Raw genomic sequence first — 15,759 nt, forward strand, 5'->3', positions numbered from 1 at the left:
CTGAATGAATATTGCCTTCCAAGATAAACCTCAGAAGTTAAACACCAATCCCAGTTTTGCTTCAATTCAAAAACAGTTTTTGAGCTCCTCATTTGGCAGTCTGCTGAGTCAACTTATGTCTTAACAACGTCAAAAGTAGTCATGGGGATGTAGGGTACAGCATAAAGAATATAGTCAATAATATTGTAATAACTATGTAGTATCAGATGGGTGATAGATGGGAGGGGGGTTGGGGGCAGGGTGAAAAAGATGAAGGGATTAAGGAGTACAAATTGGTAGTTACAAAATAGTCATGGGGATTAAAGCATAGGAAATATAGTCAATAATATGGTAATGACTATGTATGGTGCCAGGTGGGCACTAGACTAGTCAGGGGGATCACTTGTTAAATTATGTCAATGTCTAACCACTATGCTGTACACCTGACATTAATATAAAATAATGCTGAATGTCAATTGTAATTGAAAAATTTTAAAAGGGGGAAAAAGTTGAAGGGGAATAAGAGGTCCAAATTTCCAGGTATAAAACAAGTCATGGGGATATAACGTACAGCATGGGGAATATAGTCAATAATACTGTGAAAGCTGGTACAGTGTCAGATGGTTGCTGGACTTATCATGGTGATCACTTCTTTAGGTATACAAATGTTGAATAACTATTATGCATACCTGAAACTAATATAACATTGTATGTTAGCTTTATTTTAATAAAAATCTTTTAAAAAAAATGCCAGCCATTTACACCCGTTTTGACCAAAATTTTATCAGTTACTAGTTTGGATCTCAATTTTTTGGCCATGAAAAAAAAAAAAGCAAAAATGGATTACTGTCATTGAAGACTCTTTTTTTAATGTGGCACAAGCTTTAAGAAGTTCCAAACACTTTCAGCAAAGGTGTTATCATTAAAAATTTTATATTTAGCTGCCCAAGGTAATTACTTTGAAGGAGGTAACATTTGCTTAAATGTAGGCACCAGAGTATGAGCTGAAGTGATCTGTTGTGTTAGTTAACAGTCACACATATCACAAAAGTTGTGTTTTATTTATATAACTTCTTATGAAGTAGACTTTATACAGTGGGTAGGCTGAAAATTGAAACTGCTTTCCCACAAAATAACTGATAAATTATCACATTCTTAGTTCTTTCATGATATAGAAACGTTAAATCATTTTTAGAAAATTAAATGGCAATTTAAAGCTAATTATTACTTACAAATCAGTAAATTTATGAAAAATCTTAGTATGAGCAAATGCACAAAACACCAGTGAAACTGAAACTAGAAGTAAACCCTGCGGGAGAATATTAAACATTCTTTTCTATAGGTTTACTTGGTACACTGCAGTTGGCCCAACATGGTTATCACCATTAAACAGACGCTTCGGAAACCAGATTTTTTATTTCTATTTGATGTTTTCCCCTAAAATAAAAAAGCAGTCTATAAAATATGAAATAAATAAGAATAATCTGGATGTCATGCAGGGGTCCAGCTTCGGTAATGGCACTTTCCCATTCCTCTCTTTACTTTACAAAGCACTTCATTTAGCCACTCGGGAAGAATTTATTTTCTTGATATCGACTTGGCTCAGAATCAATGTACCATTTTTGAATTTTCCAACCTGTCCAACCCGTCCACTTGACAAAATACTGGGAGCCGGTTTCTTCTTTTTGAATTTCCTACATTTAAAGTGAGAGAAAGGTACTAGAGTTAGGATGATAAGGACCGCGGTACCACCAGCCAGGCCACCAAGGTCTGCTCCTGCAGACCCCGCCCCCTCCCAGGCACAGCCTTGCAAACCCTGCCCCTAACTGCAGTACCACTGGCCTTCCCATGCTCCCTGAAGCATGCCGAATGCCTTCCTGCCTTTATTGGTTTCTTTCACATGGAATGTCCTGCTACCGGATCTTTTCAGGCTGTCTCATCCTCTTCACTCAGTTCTCATCTCAGATATCACCTCCTTAGAATGACTTCCCAGCCCATCCCCAATGATTTTCTTTCACAATACTTTATTTCAACTCCTTCACAGAATTTGCCAGTCCTGACTTATGTGTTTGTATGTTTTGGTGTGTTTCCCTCACTACAATGTGAGGTCCTTGAGGGCAGGGGCACCCTCAGTGTGGTCATGGCTGTATCCCCAACCCCTAACACCCCTATGTGCCTGGCACACAGGGGGCCCCCAATAGATTGACATATATGGCCAGAACAAACGACCACTTGACGGCATGTGCAAGCTGGAGTCCAAGAAAGAGGTTAAAACAAAAGGAGTCAATTTTGAAATAGTAACTGGGAGGGAGAGAAACAAGGCACTTGAACAAAAGCTAAGAAACAAGCATAAAGCAAAAAAATCAACATTCCATTACTCAAATTACGGTGCTCGATGCCTTGTGACGTGTCAGAGGACAGGCCACACAGACCTAGACCGTGCCGTCACATCAGCAGACTCTCGGGGGAGCGACAGAAGTCTTTGGTTGGAAATGTCCATCTCAGCTTTCCCACTGGTCATTTGTGGGGTCTGGTCTGAAAACGGGAGACTGGAGTAGTTTCCTAATTCAGTTCTGAGGTGGTTGCTGGGCAACTTACTAGATCCTGTCTTCCCTCAAAGGGTCTGATCAGGACACACGAGAGAGTGGAGCAGTCTAACCGGCCAGAGACACCACATAAATTCAAGGCATTACGTTCAGAAGTAACCAGGTTTATCCAGATCATTCCACCCTAGTACCTCATGGTACCCCTCACCTGTCTTCCTGCCCCTTCCTCTTCTTTTTCTTGAAAATATCTGTGTCCTGGGCCTGATTTCAGAATTTAAGACAACATATAAGTCAGTAATGGGTAACGGAGATGAAATTCGAAACAAGGCAAAAAGTTTGTGATCAAAAGCCACTGAGATACTATTTAATTTTAATATTTTTATCGAGTAGGCATATTAAAATAACACTCAAAGTTTCATCCTAAAACCCTTCCAAGAGAAGACTAATAATAGAAACATCCACTCTTTCATTTTAGCTGAAAAGAAGGGAGTCTACCATCTACTCCCCTGAGGTTTTCCATAAGCCACTGCGTACCATACAACGTAAAATACACAGAGGACTGAGGATAGGAAGACAACCAAAGTACCTAACATTATCTGAACAGCCGTTTGCTATTTCAAGCAAACCTTTCACATAAATATGCCAGATCCCTCAGCTTGCATTACAAAATGTAGCTGACCTGAATAAGTGGAGAGAATTTGGTCATTGAACTCTAGACCTTGTTGTCCAGACTGCTTTCTAAGCAGCCGAGTCTATTGTGACAAACTGCAACCAGCTTTCTGTTCAGTTTAATAAAGAAAAGGCCATTACACCTACCATTCTCTTTTCTTCTTCCTTCGCTGCCTTTTTTTCTTTAATTTGTTCCTGCAAAACCTTATAATTCACATAACTCTTTTTGGGAGGCTGAAATGAAAGAAAAAAGACACACGTTGTCATTTTTTTATTCCGCACAAACTTCCCAGTGTCCTGTGCTCTCACTCGCCCTGGGCCCTTCCTGATTTCTGCGTACTGTCTGCTGATGGGAGGCTGCGCAGCCCCTCACCTGAGCACCCAGCATGACGGCGCGTTCCCGTTCCAGGACTCGCTCCTTTCCTTTTCCGTAACCCGTAATCCCAAAACGGTGGACTTCCAGCCGAGCCTGTGGACACAGACACAATGAAACCCAGGTGCGTTTCCAACCCCACGGAAGAACACGCACTCAGGAGAGACACTGAGCTATGGCATGCTGGGCACCAAATCCTGTGTGGCTGTCACCCGCAGTGACTGCGGCCGGCCCAGGCCCCAGGCCAGTGAGCTTCCAGGAGTTGTGGGGCCTCTTACGTGTTAACGTGACCTCACCACACCGCGGCGCCCCATGTTTAATGTGGACAGTTGAAACAAAGCGCTCTTGGCACAAATTAGTGACAGGACTAGGATGACACGCAGCTCTCTGCAGCACTTTGGGACATTCGCTAAGACAAGCTACAACCCACAAAGGCAGTGATTTCAACTAAAAAGTCCTCTCCAAACATACCTACTCATATTTAGACACCGTTTAGCATAGCTTTAAATACAGATCCGTTCTTTCTTTAAAAAAGTATTGTGGAAAGAAGAGACAAAGTCACCAATACCCATTCTTAGCAGTTGAATTTCTTCTCGTGCCTTTTAAAAACCTAGGTACAACCACACCTCTGCTTTTCCTACTTACCATTGTATCACTGGGGTTGTAGTCATGGAGCCATCGTGTTTTAAATGATTCATGCTAGTCAACCAAGTGAATGTAGTGTGATGTGCTTGGCCATGTTCCAAACCACTGGACACGGAAACATACTCATTTTTTTTATATTATAAAGCTGGAAAAATCAACAATTTCAAAACACATACCTTTTCTAAGTTAAATTCTTGTATATGCACATCTTTCTCAAGGATACTAGTTTTGGTCTGAAAAGAAAAACAATTCTTATTAAGATCACCTGTTACTATATTATTACATTGTCACCAACAGAGTGGCCATGTTTACAAAAGCCTTGAAACTGGCCTAGATGCCTAAATGCCAAACAATAATACCAGCCTGCTGCACAAAATCCCACTTAATAGCTAATGGAAGGCAAATGGAGAAAAATATTTTAAGGTCTCAAGGCTTAAGAAAGGACTGATAGAAACTAAGAAAAAAGATGATGAGAGAGACCAATGTTTTTATCTCACGTACCACACATAAAAGAATTGTCTGGTGGGAGTGGGGGGGGGGGTTCAGAAAAGGGTAACTGTGAGAACAGGGGTGTCAGAGGGTAAAGACACGACAGTGAAATTATTCCCTCTCTTCCCTCCCATCCAACCATTAGAATATGGCTAACAAAACTCAATCTTGAGTTGAACATTTCTTTTAGAAACATCAGATTTCTCGAAATGGTGGGTGGAAATTTGGTTTACAATTCCCAATAGAAAATAAAGATACTACAAAAGCCTTTAAAATATGGGACTCTACATCAGTCTATCCTCTGGCTGTGGTTACCAACCACAGAATTGACCCAGAAACTGTATTGTCAAAGCTGGCCGCCGACTGAGGCCCCGACTCCACCCCAGCCCCCAAACCTGGATGGACAGGAAGTGGGCTGTAAAGGCTGCGCAGTGACTAGAAAAGGCTGTCCGGTTCGTCGGCCCCGCCCAGGGCCCTGCCCTCCACCACGCGGAGGTGGCCTGCATCCTGCAGTCCACACCTCCTGGTTTCTCCTCTCCAAAGGGGGCTGTGCCTCAGCGGGTCCTGTTGGCTCCCCACCACGGATTGTGGGTGTGTGGGCCAGTCACCACATGTTTCCACAGACGCTGGCTTCTGCCTCCACGAGGACCCCTGCACTAACCTCACGGGGTAGGGGGATGCATTACAACGAAACGGGATAGTGTGGTTAGTGTGCAGCACAGGTCCATGAACAGGAAGGAGTGACCAGCGTTCTCATCACCAAGTAACCCTCCGACGAGGAATCAACAGGCTCCCATGGCCTCCGAGCAAGCACTGCCACTGCCGTCATGTGGACACTGGCTCTGGATGGGCCTGGGTGCTGGGGTGACAGGCTCACACTGCAGAGGACGCATGTCATGCTCTAGGCACATGGCCTCTCTGTGTGCTATTAGTCCCAATAAATGCATCTTCCACATTATTATAGCGAGATTCCTGGCTTTTATTATGCTTATGATTTTCTTCAGACACTCACGTTTCCCAGAATCAAATGCCTTAATTGAGAGAATGGGCTGAAAGAACAGAAGATGCTGTGTGCCACTTTCATTTATCTACCTCAGGAAGTCTTACTTCCTCTTCCATGACTGAAAACATTCTACATTTACTCGGAAGTTAGGATATCTTTTCCACTGGCATGCTTATACAGTCAATTTAGTATGAAAAACAGTACTTCTGAAAAACAAATGGATTAAATCTTAATGCTCTCAGGATCTTATCCAAATCCTCAAAAACAAATTTTATATTATTAAAAACAAAAGTATACTATTCACAGATCTCCAAAATCCCAAGAAACATTTATCTCCTTTGTAAATGTTTAAAAAGTTCTTCCTCTCTTCCCTCCTACCCATCCAACGCAACAATGGCTAACTAAACTCTTCAGAGGTGAGTTTCTTTCAAGAACATCAGATTTCTCGCAATACTGGAGCTGTCACGGATGCCCCTGGCTGACCTGTCACTAGATCAGCATGAGAACACCCCATCTAACGAGGACCTAAGGAAGCGTTGTAACACAATTCTTGGCCAGCTGTGCGCTAGTTACTGTGAGGCCGAACCGCTGGGGGCTGGGGAGAAGCAGGCCCGCACAGGAGAGGGGCTGACGTGTGAAGCCCATGGCACACCCCGTCCTCATTCTGCAGGCCTCATTCTCCTGGGCTGCCGGCTGTGGAGCCCACGGGTGGACCTGGGTGGCAGGGCTGGCCAGACACGGCTAGACATCTGGGTGTTGCCAAGCCGGCTGTTAACATTTCACCAGAAACATCTTAGCTCTGTGGCTGTGGATGTGTTTCCGAGGAAGAGTCTGGATCCTCGTTTCTAATAAAAACAAACATTTGGGGGAAAGTTAATGGCTAATTATTTCATGATGCTGAATTGGCATGATCCCAACACCAGCGAACGCCCGTTTTCATCCACAGCTTTAAAATCACTCCAGTATATTATTCCCAGTGCATTCCCTGATTTGAACAGTCGGTGGTTTCCTGGTTTTCTCCCCCCATCCTCACGGTGGGAGGAGGCGCCACCCACTGCCTACTTCCAGGCACACAGGAGGGCTGGCATTGTGCCCCCGCAGCAGCAGGACTGTGTGGCTTTCTTTGGCCAAAGGAATGTGAGCAGAGAGCAAGTATGCCCCTTCCACATGGGGCATTTTAAGAGCCACTCGTCAACGCCCCTTGTTCACCATAGCAACCACTGAGAACCTTCCAGACGACGGCGCCCCTCTTGTCCTGGGTCCCCAGCTGAGGATGGTGTGGAGCAGAGCATCTGCCCCTGCCAGTCCGGATGGACACGTGACATGAGGGAAAAAATGAACTTTTGCCTTTAATCACTGAGATGTAGGGACTATATGTTTTTGCACCAACGCCTAACCCATCCTGCCGCACACAGCCTCCCTGTCCTACACACGGGAGACACACACCTTTGGAGATTTTGAGAGCTTGTACGTTAGGCAGTGAAGAAGGAAGAAAGCTATAAAAAGAAGGAAGAGTTCTAGAGAAGTGTGTGGTGGCGAGGGGTGAAGGCAGGCAGTGCACCAGGCTCGGGAGCTGGTGGAAGGGCCTACCTGCTACCCAGAGTGTCTTCTCCTGCACTGGTTATATTGTTTATTCCATTAGTTATACATTCAACCTTTATCCAATTAGAGTGGCTGGGTGGGTAAACACTCTTTTTAGAACACAAGTAGTTCTAGGAATACATTTGTATCTGTTCAAATGCAACACATACCAGTCGGACTTGACTCCCGGAGCAAACAAAACCAGTTCAGTCACACAAGCAAAGCTTAACTTAGCTTATTTTGTAAGACAAGCGAGGCTAATGTGACCTGGATCACTTCTTGCTTTTGCCTCTGAAAATCATTAAGTGACACTGAAAATTTCCCCCAAAATTGATATGAAATTGTCACGTCCAGTGCAACATGGGCAGTGAGAGAAAGAGAAGGGGCGGTGAAGGGTTAAGAAAGAAACAGAAATCAAGAAAGTTTTGAAACAGGGCCAAAGGTCTCACAGCCTCACAGGACTGAGAGCCCCGAATCGGGCCACCTTGTGGCTTTTATTGATGCACCTACAAGGAAGTAGCATTGTTTTCTCTACGGTCTGTGAGTCTCATACATGATACCAGAAAACTGGTTCAAACTGATCACCCTTGCCTGCAGAAAGTCCCATGATGTATAAATAATTGTTTGTACCTCCCCAGGGGACAAAACCTTTATGCTGAAACTCACTGAGATGGAGAACTGGTGTTATCACATCTAGAATCACTTCCCAAGCAGGTTATGAGAAGGAATATAGCCACATAGGCAGACACTCTCCTTTACTGGGGGAAGGTGAGGAGCTGTGTCCACCTCTATCGACCCCGTGAATCTTCTGGTGGTCCCCACGTGGCTGCGCCTGGCTTGGGCTGTTCCTTCCATGGGGAATCTTACCCGTCATTGACTGACAAGCCATCTTTTGGGGGCCAAACAGAGACATGAGGTGTAAGCACAAAGGTGAAGCAAAGTCCCTGAAAGGATCCGTCTCACAGACTCTTCTTTCTTTTTAGGGGCAGCTACGAGGGGACAGACGGGTAGGCTGCTGCGTGACAACATGAAATAACCACTAACCAATTCCGTTTTATTTAAGAAAATTCTAAGAATGTAAGCAATCACTGCCTCCACATTCCATAAGTGGCTTTAGAACAATGAGACTGAGTCTCATTCTAAGTTTTAGTTTGAGTGCTCCCGGTTTGCAAACTGCCGTTTTGGTGAAGGCACAATAAACTTTTCCTACTTACCACTTCAGAGATTCATTGGTTCTACTTCCGTTTTGATAAACTTTTGATGTATCTTATTGAATATAAATTACTTCGACTCCATGACTTTCTTCCTAACATGTATATAACACTGGGTCCACTGAAGAACAGGTGTGGAACAGAGGTAACAGGTGACAGTGGAGCAGGGAGTCTCTCAGGGAGAGTCCTGGAGGGATCGAGGTGACGTAGAGATTAAGAGGCAGTGAGACCCTGGGGAGATCATTTGGAGAAATGTCTTCATGCCAATGAGTTCTGGGTCAGTGCCCCTGGGTTACTCGCAGGGCAGAGCCCAGCCTAACCCGTGCTATGTCTCCAGTGCAGTTGTTAGGGGCACAGCTTTTAAGGTGGGGCCTAAACCTGAGCTCTGGCACGCACCTCACATCCACAACCCTTCACCTAGAAGCCCCAGGAAATTCAGAAGTTTGTATGTTTTCGAAAGGTAATACTGTGACTAGTCTGAATGTTCTATACCACTTCCAGTGGGGTCCAAGACGACAACCCATAATTAAGCACATCCATATTTCTGCAACAACATCTATGCATATTCACGCCAAGTGGAACAAACAAAATAATTCTTAATCCTCATGTCAGTTCAAGTCAGGTTTTACTGCCAAATAAATTTGTACCAAACTTAAAAAAACACTAACTTGTGATTTCCAAAGCTCTGGGCTTTTGGAACTACAGATATGGGACTGTAGGGTTACTGTTTAAATGCAGGCAGACAACTGAACATGAAGACAGGTCACATGGATTGTGAGATAATGAATTCGTTAATGAATACACAGTAAGCATAGTAAATAGCTATGATTTGCAATCTGTTATATACTCAGAAGTAGCCTACGTGTCCCCCAGTCCAGGCCAAGGATGCAAGAGTCCCTTCTGATCTACTGTGCACAGTTCTATCATTTGTTATGTCTTTCTTACCCTTTTTCTATGTGGGCCACCAAAGAGGCTAAGGTTCATGAACAGGGGAAGTGAAAGACTTGTGTCAAGATGGACCAAGTTAGTTCCAACTCTCTAAGCACTTGGTTGGTTCCCCAGGCAACCAACACCAATTCTTTCCAAAAGTCTTCATTAATATAACAAGATGCCTTTTCTACTCTCATCACTTAGGAAATTCTGAGGGTTTTAGGAGCTCATGCCAGAATGGGGACAAAAACCAAATATACCATGTAACTTACTATAAGCCACCACATCACACCCATGCAAACCTGTCCTCACACACAGCACAATCTAACGAGCCGGAGCCTCGGGACAAGGTCATTTCCTGGGTTCAGGCAGGGCCAGTTCCAAAGATGACCAGCTGACGCCACCACTGATCCATGAGGCTATCACTCTTTTATTACATTCTTTTGCTGATCCCTTGTCTGTTTGGACTGTCCTATGGTAACTTGTAAGCTGTTAGAGCTGGGGCACAACTCAGTTTTACCAGGTTTGACAAACGCTCGGCGGAGCATTATATATCCCAATTAGCCCAACTGATTCTTCTTTACCTGGCGTTCCCTGCACCCGAGACGACATAAGGACTAGCACTGTACTCATCTGTATTCAGTTACATGTTGTAATGTCAACATTCTGAAGATTTTATGAGTGTGGATGTTTTTATTGTGTCCACATTCTATCTCCTTAGACACAGTCACATTTTCAAAGTTTAAATTTTAAAAAGGAGGAAAGGGCTGCATGCTGAGGACAACTGAAAAATGTCATTATGGTCAAGAAGTGTAAAATGTGGAAGGAGCTGAGGTTCCTGAGAAAGGCCACCCACAGTGGAAAAGCGCTGGCTCCCCGGGGGCGGGAAGAAGACAACTTGCAGCTCCTGCAGATGTGGTGTCGCTCAGAGGCCCAGAAAAGCAGACTCATTCGATGCCAACTCTTTTGTCCTTTCTATCAGAAAGGAAACTCTCCCATTCCAGAAAGAGCAACACGAGCGAATGTAAGAAACTGAAGACCTAGACTTTGAGAACCAAGGGGGGTGCCGAGATGCTTCACGTGTTAAATTCCCCAAAAGCAGAATTACATTGCAAAGCAGTGCTTTCCACCCTTTTCACATCACGGCACACACAGAACTTCCTAATATTGGTACGGTACACTGGGGTGATGTTCATCATTGTGAGCTCCCTGGCGGCCAGCTGGGGGCTCTGGCTGCCCCGGGGACCGAGGGAATTGTTTCTGGGCCTGCCTGCAATAGTTCCCAGCGCCTCAGTACTTGGAGTCTAAGCGTTGCAAAGTTGACCTAGAATCCTAAAATAAAGGTAGATATGACTACAGAACATACTAATAAATCTTTGAGGAGATGCTGGTGAGCTTGACATGAAGTGCTACCTGAACTGTGGAAAAGGTCACACAGATGGTTCTTTAAACCGTAAAAAAGACGTGGTAAACACTGGGCACCAACATGTGTTTATACATTCATAAAGAACAATGGAGCCTAATTATTTTTGTAGTGGGTTGAACTGTGGTCTCCAAAAAGATATGTCCACGTTCTAACCCCCGGAACCTATGAATGTGACCTTCTTTGGAAAAAGGGTATTTGTGGGCAGACAGGTGGTTCAGTTGGTTAGAGCGTGAGCTCTGGGAAACAGGGTTACCAGTTCGATTCCCACATGGGCCAGCAAGCTGTGCCCTTCGCAACTGGAATGAAGACAACGAGCTGCCTGATGGCTCAGTTGGTTGGAGTACGTCCTCTCAACCACAAGGTTGCCGGTTCAACTCCCACAAGGGATGGTGGGCTGTGCCCCCTGCAACTAAGACTGAAAAACGGCAACTGGACTTAGACTGAGCTGCACCCTCTACAACTAAGATTGAAAGGACAACAACTTGACTTGGAGCTGATGGGTCCTGGAAAAACACACAGTTCCCCAATAAAGTCCTTTTCCCCTTCCCCAATAAAATCTTAAAAAAAAAAAAAAATAGAGCCTACTCTTTTTTTTTTTTTTTCAAAGGGTATTTGTAGTTTAATTACGGATCTCATGATGAGAGCCATCCTAGATTTAGGATGGGCCCTGAATCCAATGGCAGGTGTCTTTTTGAGAGAAAGGCAGAGGGAGATCTGAGGCCCAGACACACAGGGGAGAAGGCCTGGTGAAGACAGAGGCGGAGTTTAGAGTTACGCAGCCACAAGCCAAGAATGCCTGGAGCCACCAGAAGCGGGAAGAAGAAAAGAAGGATTCTCCCTTTTAGAGGATTACGGCCCAGCCAACGCCTTCATTTGGAACTTCTGGCGTCCAGAACTATGAGAGAGTAAGTGTCTGTACAGCAGCCCCAGGAAACTAATACAACCTGCTTTTGCTTTTGTGATAGACAACAGTGTACAGCACATGGGAATGCCACGGAAATGGAATATCTGGATTTTAGCAACGAACTTGACAAAACCATGATGTCCTTATGGGCAAAGTCTGGATGAGCAACCACATCTCTCTCATGGACTGAATTTTGAGTCAGACTTACAAATTCAGTCTGAGAGACACTGCTGCTCAGTAAAATCAAACTGCTTTTCCATCAGAATGTAAGCTCCTGGAGAGCAAGGAGTTTGTCTGTTTTGTTCCAGGCTATATCCCGGTGACGAGAACAGTGGCCAAAAGTACTGATGAATGGCTGTTTCCTCTGAGCGCCATCAAGCAGGAGGCTAATGAGCAGGAAAGGGTGGACCCAGCAGCCTTGCACATTCCCAACAAAGCCCTGTTTTCATCATTGGCCCTCGCTGGCTCCTGGGAACCGAGCAGTTAGAATATTCTGTCTGATGAGAGTGTTTTTACACACCTGAGGCCTGGACCCATGCTGTGCCAAGTCAGCCCAGATAGGTTATACACTGGTCCCCATCTATCCATGGGGGAGTTGTTCCAAGTCCCCCAGTGGATGCCTGAAACCAAGGACAGCGCTGAACTCTGTATGGACTGTTTTTTCCTACACATACATGCCTATGATGAAGTTTAACTGCTAAATTAGGCACAGTCAGAGATAAACAACAATAACTAATAATAAAACAGAACAATTATAACAATGTACTGTAATAAAAGTTATGTGAATGTGGCCTCTCTCTCTCTCTGATTGCCGAGACGGCTACTGAGTGACTAACGTGCAGGGAGCGGTGGCAGCACAGACTCTGGACAGAGCGGTGGTTCATGTCCCGGGCAGGATGGAGCGGGACAGTGTGAGATTCCTCACGCTACTCAGAACGGTGCGCAATGTAAACTTATGAACTGTTTATTTCTGGAAGTTTCCATTTAGTATTTTCACATGGGCCGTGGGTCACTGAAACCGTGAAAAGTGAAACCACAGACAAGGAGGGACAACCGCACTAACCATGTGACCTGCAGTGAAGACCTGCTTTTTCTCTGGGGGTTCTAGAGCTTGGATAACTAAGTCAGTCTGCATGTCTACAGGACTTATCCCCTCAAAAACCCTGGACATCCAGGTGGGGGTGAGCTCCCCTGATTGACAACACTTCACACACGCTGTCAGACATCACATCAGGGGAAATGAAGCAGGTCCCATGCAGCACCACTGGGAGGGGACCCCTGGACACTGCACCTGGTTTCCTCCAGACTTCGCCCAGGCACCTTTCCCTTTTGCTGTAATAAATCATAACCATGCTCATGACTGTAGGCCGAGTCCTGAGTCCTGAGTGTTTGCAGCAAATTGTTGAGCCTGAGGGTGGTCTTGGGGACCTGTGGCACAGTCCCTAAAGATATTCACGCACAATATCAGGGTCTTCACCCCATCCACATAAACCAACTCATTACCTCTGTGTTCTTGTCTTCACCTGGCTTCTGTTTCCGGTTATTTCTGCTGTGGAATTCCACCACTTCTACTGGCTCCCTGTTGAGAGATGCTGCAGCACAAGGGACCTGTGGTCCTGGAGGGGCACTGGCGGGGGTCCCAGCAGCGGCACACCGCAACTCTTTGCTGAGCTCCTTGAAGAAGCTCAAAGCGCCCTTCCTCTGGCCTCTTATAGGAGAAGCAGGCGGGGATGCTGGCTCTGCCGCCAGGGCCGCTGGAGGCCCCACATCTCTCTTCTTGTTTTCTGCCTTCTTTCTGTTCCTTTTCTGTTCTGCTTCATCTTCTGTCTCTCCTGTTAGCTCAAACACAGTAAGGAATAGAACTATTTTTGGTTTTAGCTACCACCAATGTCAAATCATGTCATGCATGAGTACACGTCACAGTTATGACCGCCACCCAGGTACATACACAAAAAACTATTTGTTTTTCTTCAAGTAGGGCTGTATTTGCACAATTTATGGAATCCAAAATGCACAGTATGTTTTCCTCGGTAACAGTACTTAATGCCTTTACTCTTCCTGCTACTTTAGTCCTCACCTTCGTCCTTACTAAGTGTCCTCATGGCAATAGTCCCACAGGCTGGTAATCCCAGTTGGCTCACACTTTGCACTACAAATATCTGCCCCCGGAGCCAGTGTTTCTTTTTAACACTTTCTAGGGTTACAGTTAGGTTATTAGTTTTCCTGTTTTCTTTCACAGTTATGAATTAAGATGAAGCTAAAACAATGGCTTAATTTGAATGCCTTTATTTTCTACTAAATCCCCATAGCTCCTCGGTTCACCTGTTCCAACTCTGACAGTCACCTGAAGGTTCTGACAAGAATTCTACGCCTTATTAATCACCTAAACAGTACAAATACCAGAGTTCTGTAAATATCAGCTGATCGTTTGTTTGCTTCTATTTGCTTATTTATTCAACAAACACGTATTAAGAGTCAACTAAACTTCAATGTTAGGGATATAAAAATGAGTAGCTGCAGTCCATGCCTTCAGAGCTTTTAGCATAATTTCTAGTCTGTGTTGACATAAACTATACTTAGGATTTTGCAGGTTAGTCTTTTCCTCAGATTTTAAACTCCGCAAGGTGAGAGACTTAAGTCTTCTCTGTCCTCCAATATTCCCAAGGACACAGAAATGGTTTGTCCACGGTAAAAGTCTAAGTGCAGGGACTGGAGCTAGACTGTTTAGGAACTGGAACCCAGGCTCTGCAAATTATTAGCTATGTAAGCTTCAGCAAGTTTTTTAACCTTCAGTGCTCGTTTCTACATTTGTAATAAAGGGATTAATGACAGCATCTACTTCAGTAGGTTGTTGTGAAAATTAAATTAGTAAATACATGAAAAGCATTGAGTAGTACATGGTAAAGTCTCAATACTTTTTAGCTATTATTCTTACTGTTTAATTGAGCTCAGGATTTTGAAAAATGTCTCCAAAATAAAATAGCTTTTGCAACATCATGCTACGAATTTAAGAAATATGTTTGGTCTTAAAGGCACTATTGCCTAATGATTACATTTGTTGCATGAACAGGGATGTCACCTTCCCTGCAGCAAGTTCTTCAGTGTGTGTGGAACTGTCTTTGTAATGAAGTGTCAGCGAGTTGCCATTCTAAGATTTATTTTCCTTCTCCCCCATCAGGATACGGAAGAGCATAGGTCGGCCAACTTATGTAATAGGTTGTGAAAAGCTCTCTGTGAGAACGTTCTCTAAAGTTATTGGCGGGGGATACACTGAAGGATGAGGCCCCAACATGATTCGGTGGTACCAGCGCGCGAGGGTCAGCAGGGTATGGGCGGCGCGTGGGGGGAGGGGCTTCCCAGAGATACGTAACAAGTGAAGAGTTGGGCAGTTTCGAGAACACAGGTCCTGTGTGCATCACCCCGTTACGTCTGAAAGCCTGGGTGCTTCTGACAAAGCAACTAGGTTGGTCCCCACACTCAGAGACGAGTTGCGAGGTTTGATTCATGAAGAATAAATAAGTCGACAGAGTCCGACCGTGGGAGTGAGAGAAAGGTGACCGAGGTGTGTGTGCGATCCAGTCTGGAACCAGGGCGGACGAAGCGAGAGGGGGTGCTGGACTTGCAAGAACTTTTAGCCTGAAAGCGCAGGCCGGCCCCGTTGGGAGCGCACAGGACACCCTAGGCTCCCCAAGTCCGCTCTCCACGTGGGCGCAGAGGCCCCGCACTCACCAAAGTCGTAGAGGTTCTGGAGCACAGCGTCCAGAAGCGTGTGAGGCCGAGACGAGGAGGCGCCCGGCCCCGGCTCCCGCGCCATCGTGGGGTCGGCCTCAGCGGGACGCCCCAGAGCCCGCCCGCAGGCCGGCGCGCGGCCCCTCACTTCCGGGTTCCGACGGGCTGCGCGCGCGCGGCAGGTCCCCGCGCGGCTTCCGTCCGGGTTAAGATGGCGGCGCCCGGGGTCCTGTGGAGCGGTCGTAGAGGGTGCCGCCGCCTTAGGCGAGGTCGG

The 15,759-nt window shown here is 45.4% G+C and overlaps 1 protein-coding gene across 2 annotated transcripts; it reads right to left on the minus strand.

Annotated features, from left to right (window-relative positions):
* Nucleotides 1–1,021: 1,021 nt before the first annotated feature.
* On the minus strand, nt 1,022–15,618 carry FSAF1 (40S small subunit processome assembly factor 1). 2 transcript variants are annotated; one of them, XM_088799080.1, is made up of 7 exons: nt 15,486–15,618; nt 13,260–13,588; nt 4,389–4,445; nt 3,568–3,663; nt 3,342–3,428; nt 2,734–2,786; nt 1,022–1,673 (listed from the first exon to the last, which is right to left on the minus strand). In XM_088799080.1, exons 1-7 carry the CDS (start codon nt 15,568–15,570, stop codon nt 1,535–1,537), a joined length of 846 nt encoding a protein of 281 aa, XP_088655206.1. In that variant the 5' UTR covers nt 15,571–15,618; the 3' UTR covers nt 1,022–1,534. The 2 variants fall into 2 exon arrangements, with proteins under 2 accessions (XP_088655206.1, XP_019612925.2); XM_019757366.3 differs by having other exon boundaries at nt 13,260–13,618.
* Nucleotides 15,619–15,759: the final 141 nt, after the last annotated feature.

This window comes from Rhinolophus sinicus, chromosome 6, assembly GCF_057876585.1.
Source record: "Rhinolophus sinicus isolate RSI-liver-muscle chromosome 6, RSI-T2T, whole genome shotgun sequence".
In the NCBI taxonomy this organism is placed as follows: domain Eukaryota; kingdom Metazoa; phylum Chordata; class Mammalia; order Chiroptera; family Rhinolophidae; genus Rhinolophus; species Rhinolophus sinicus.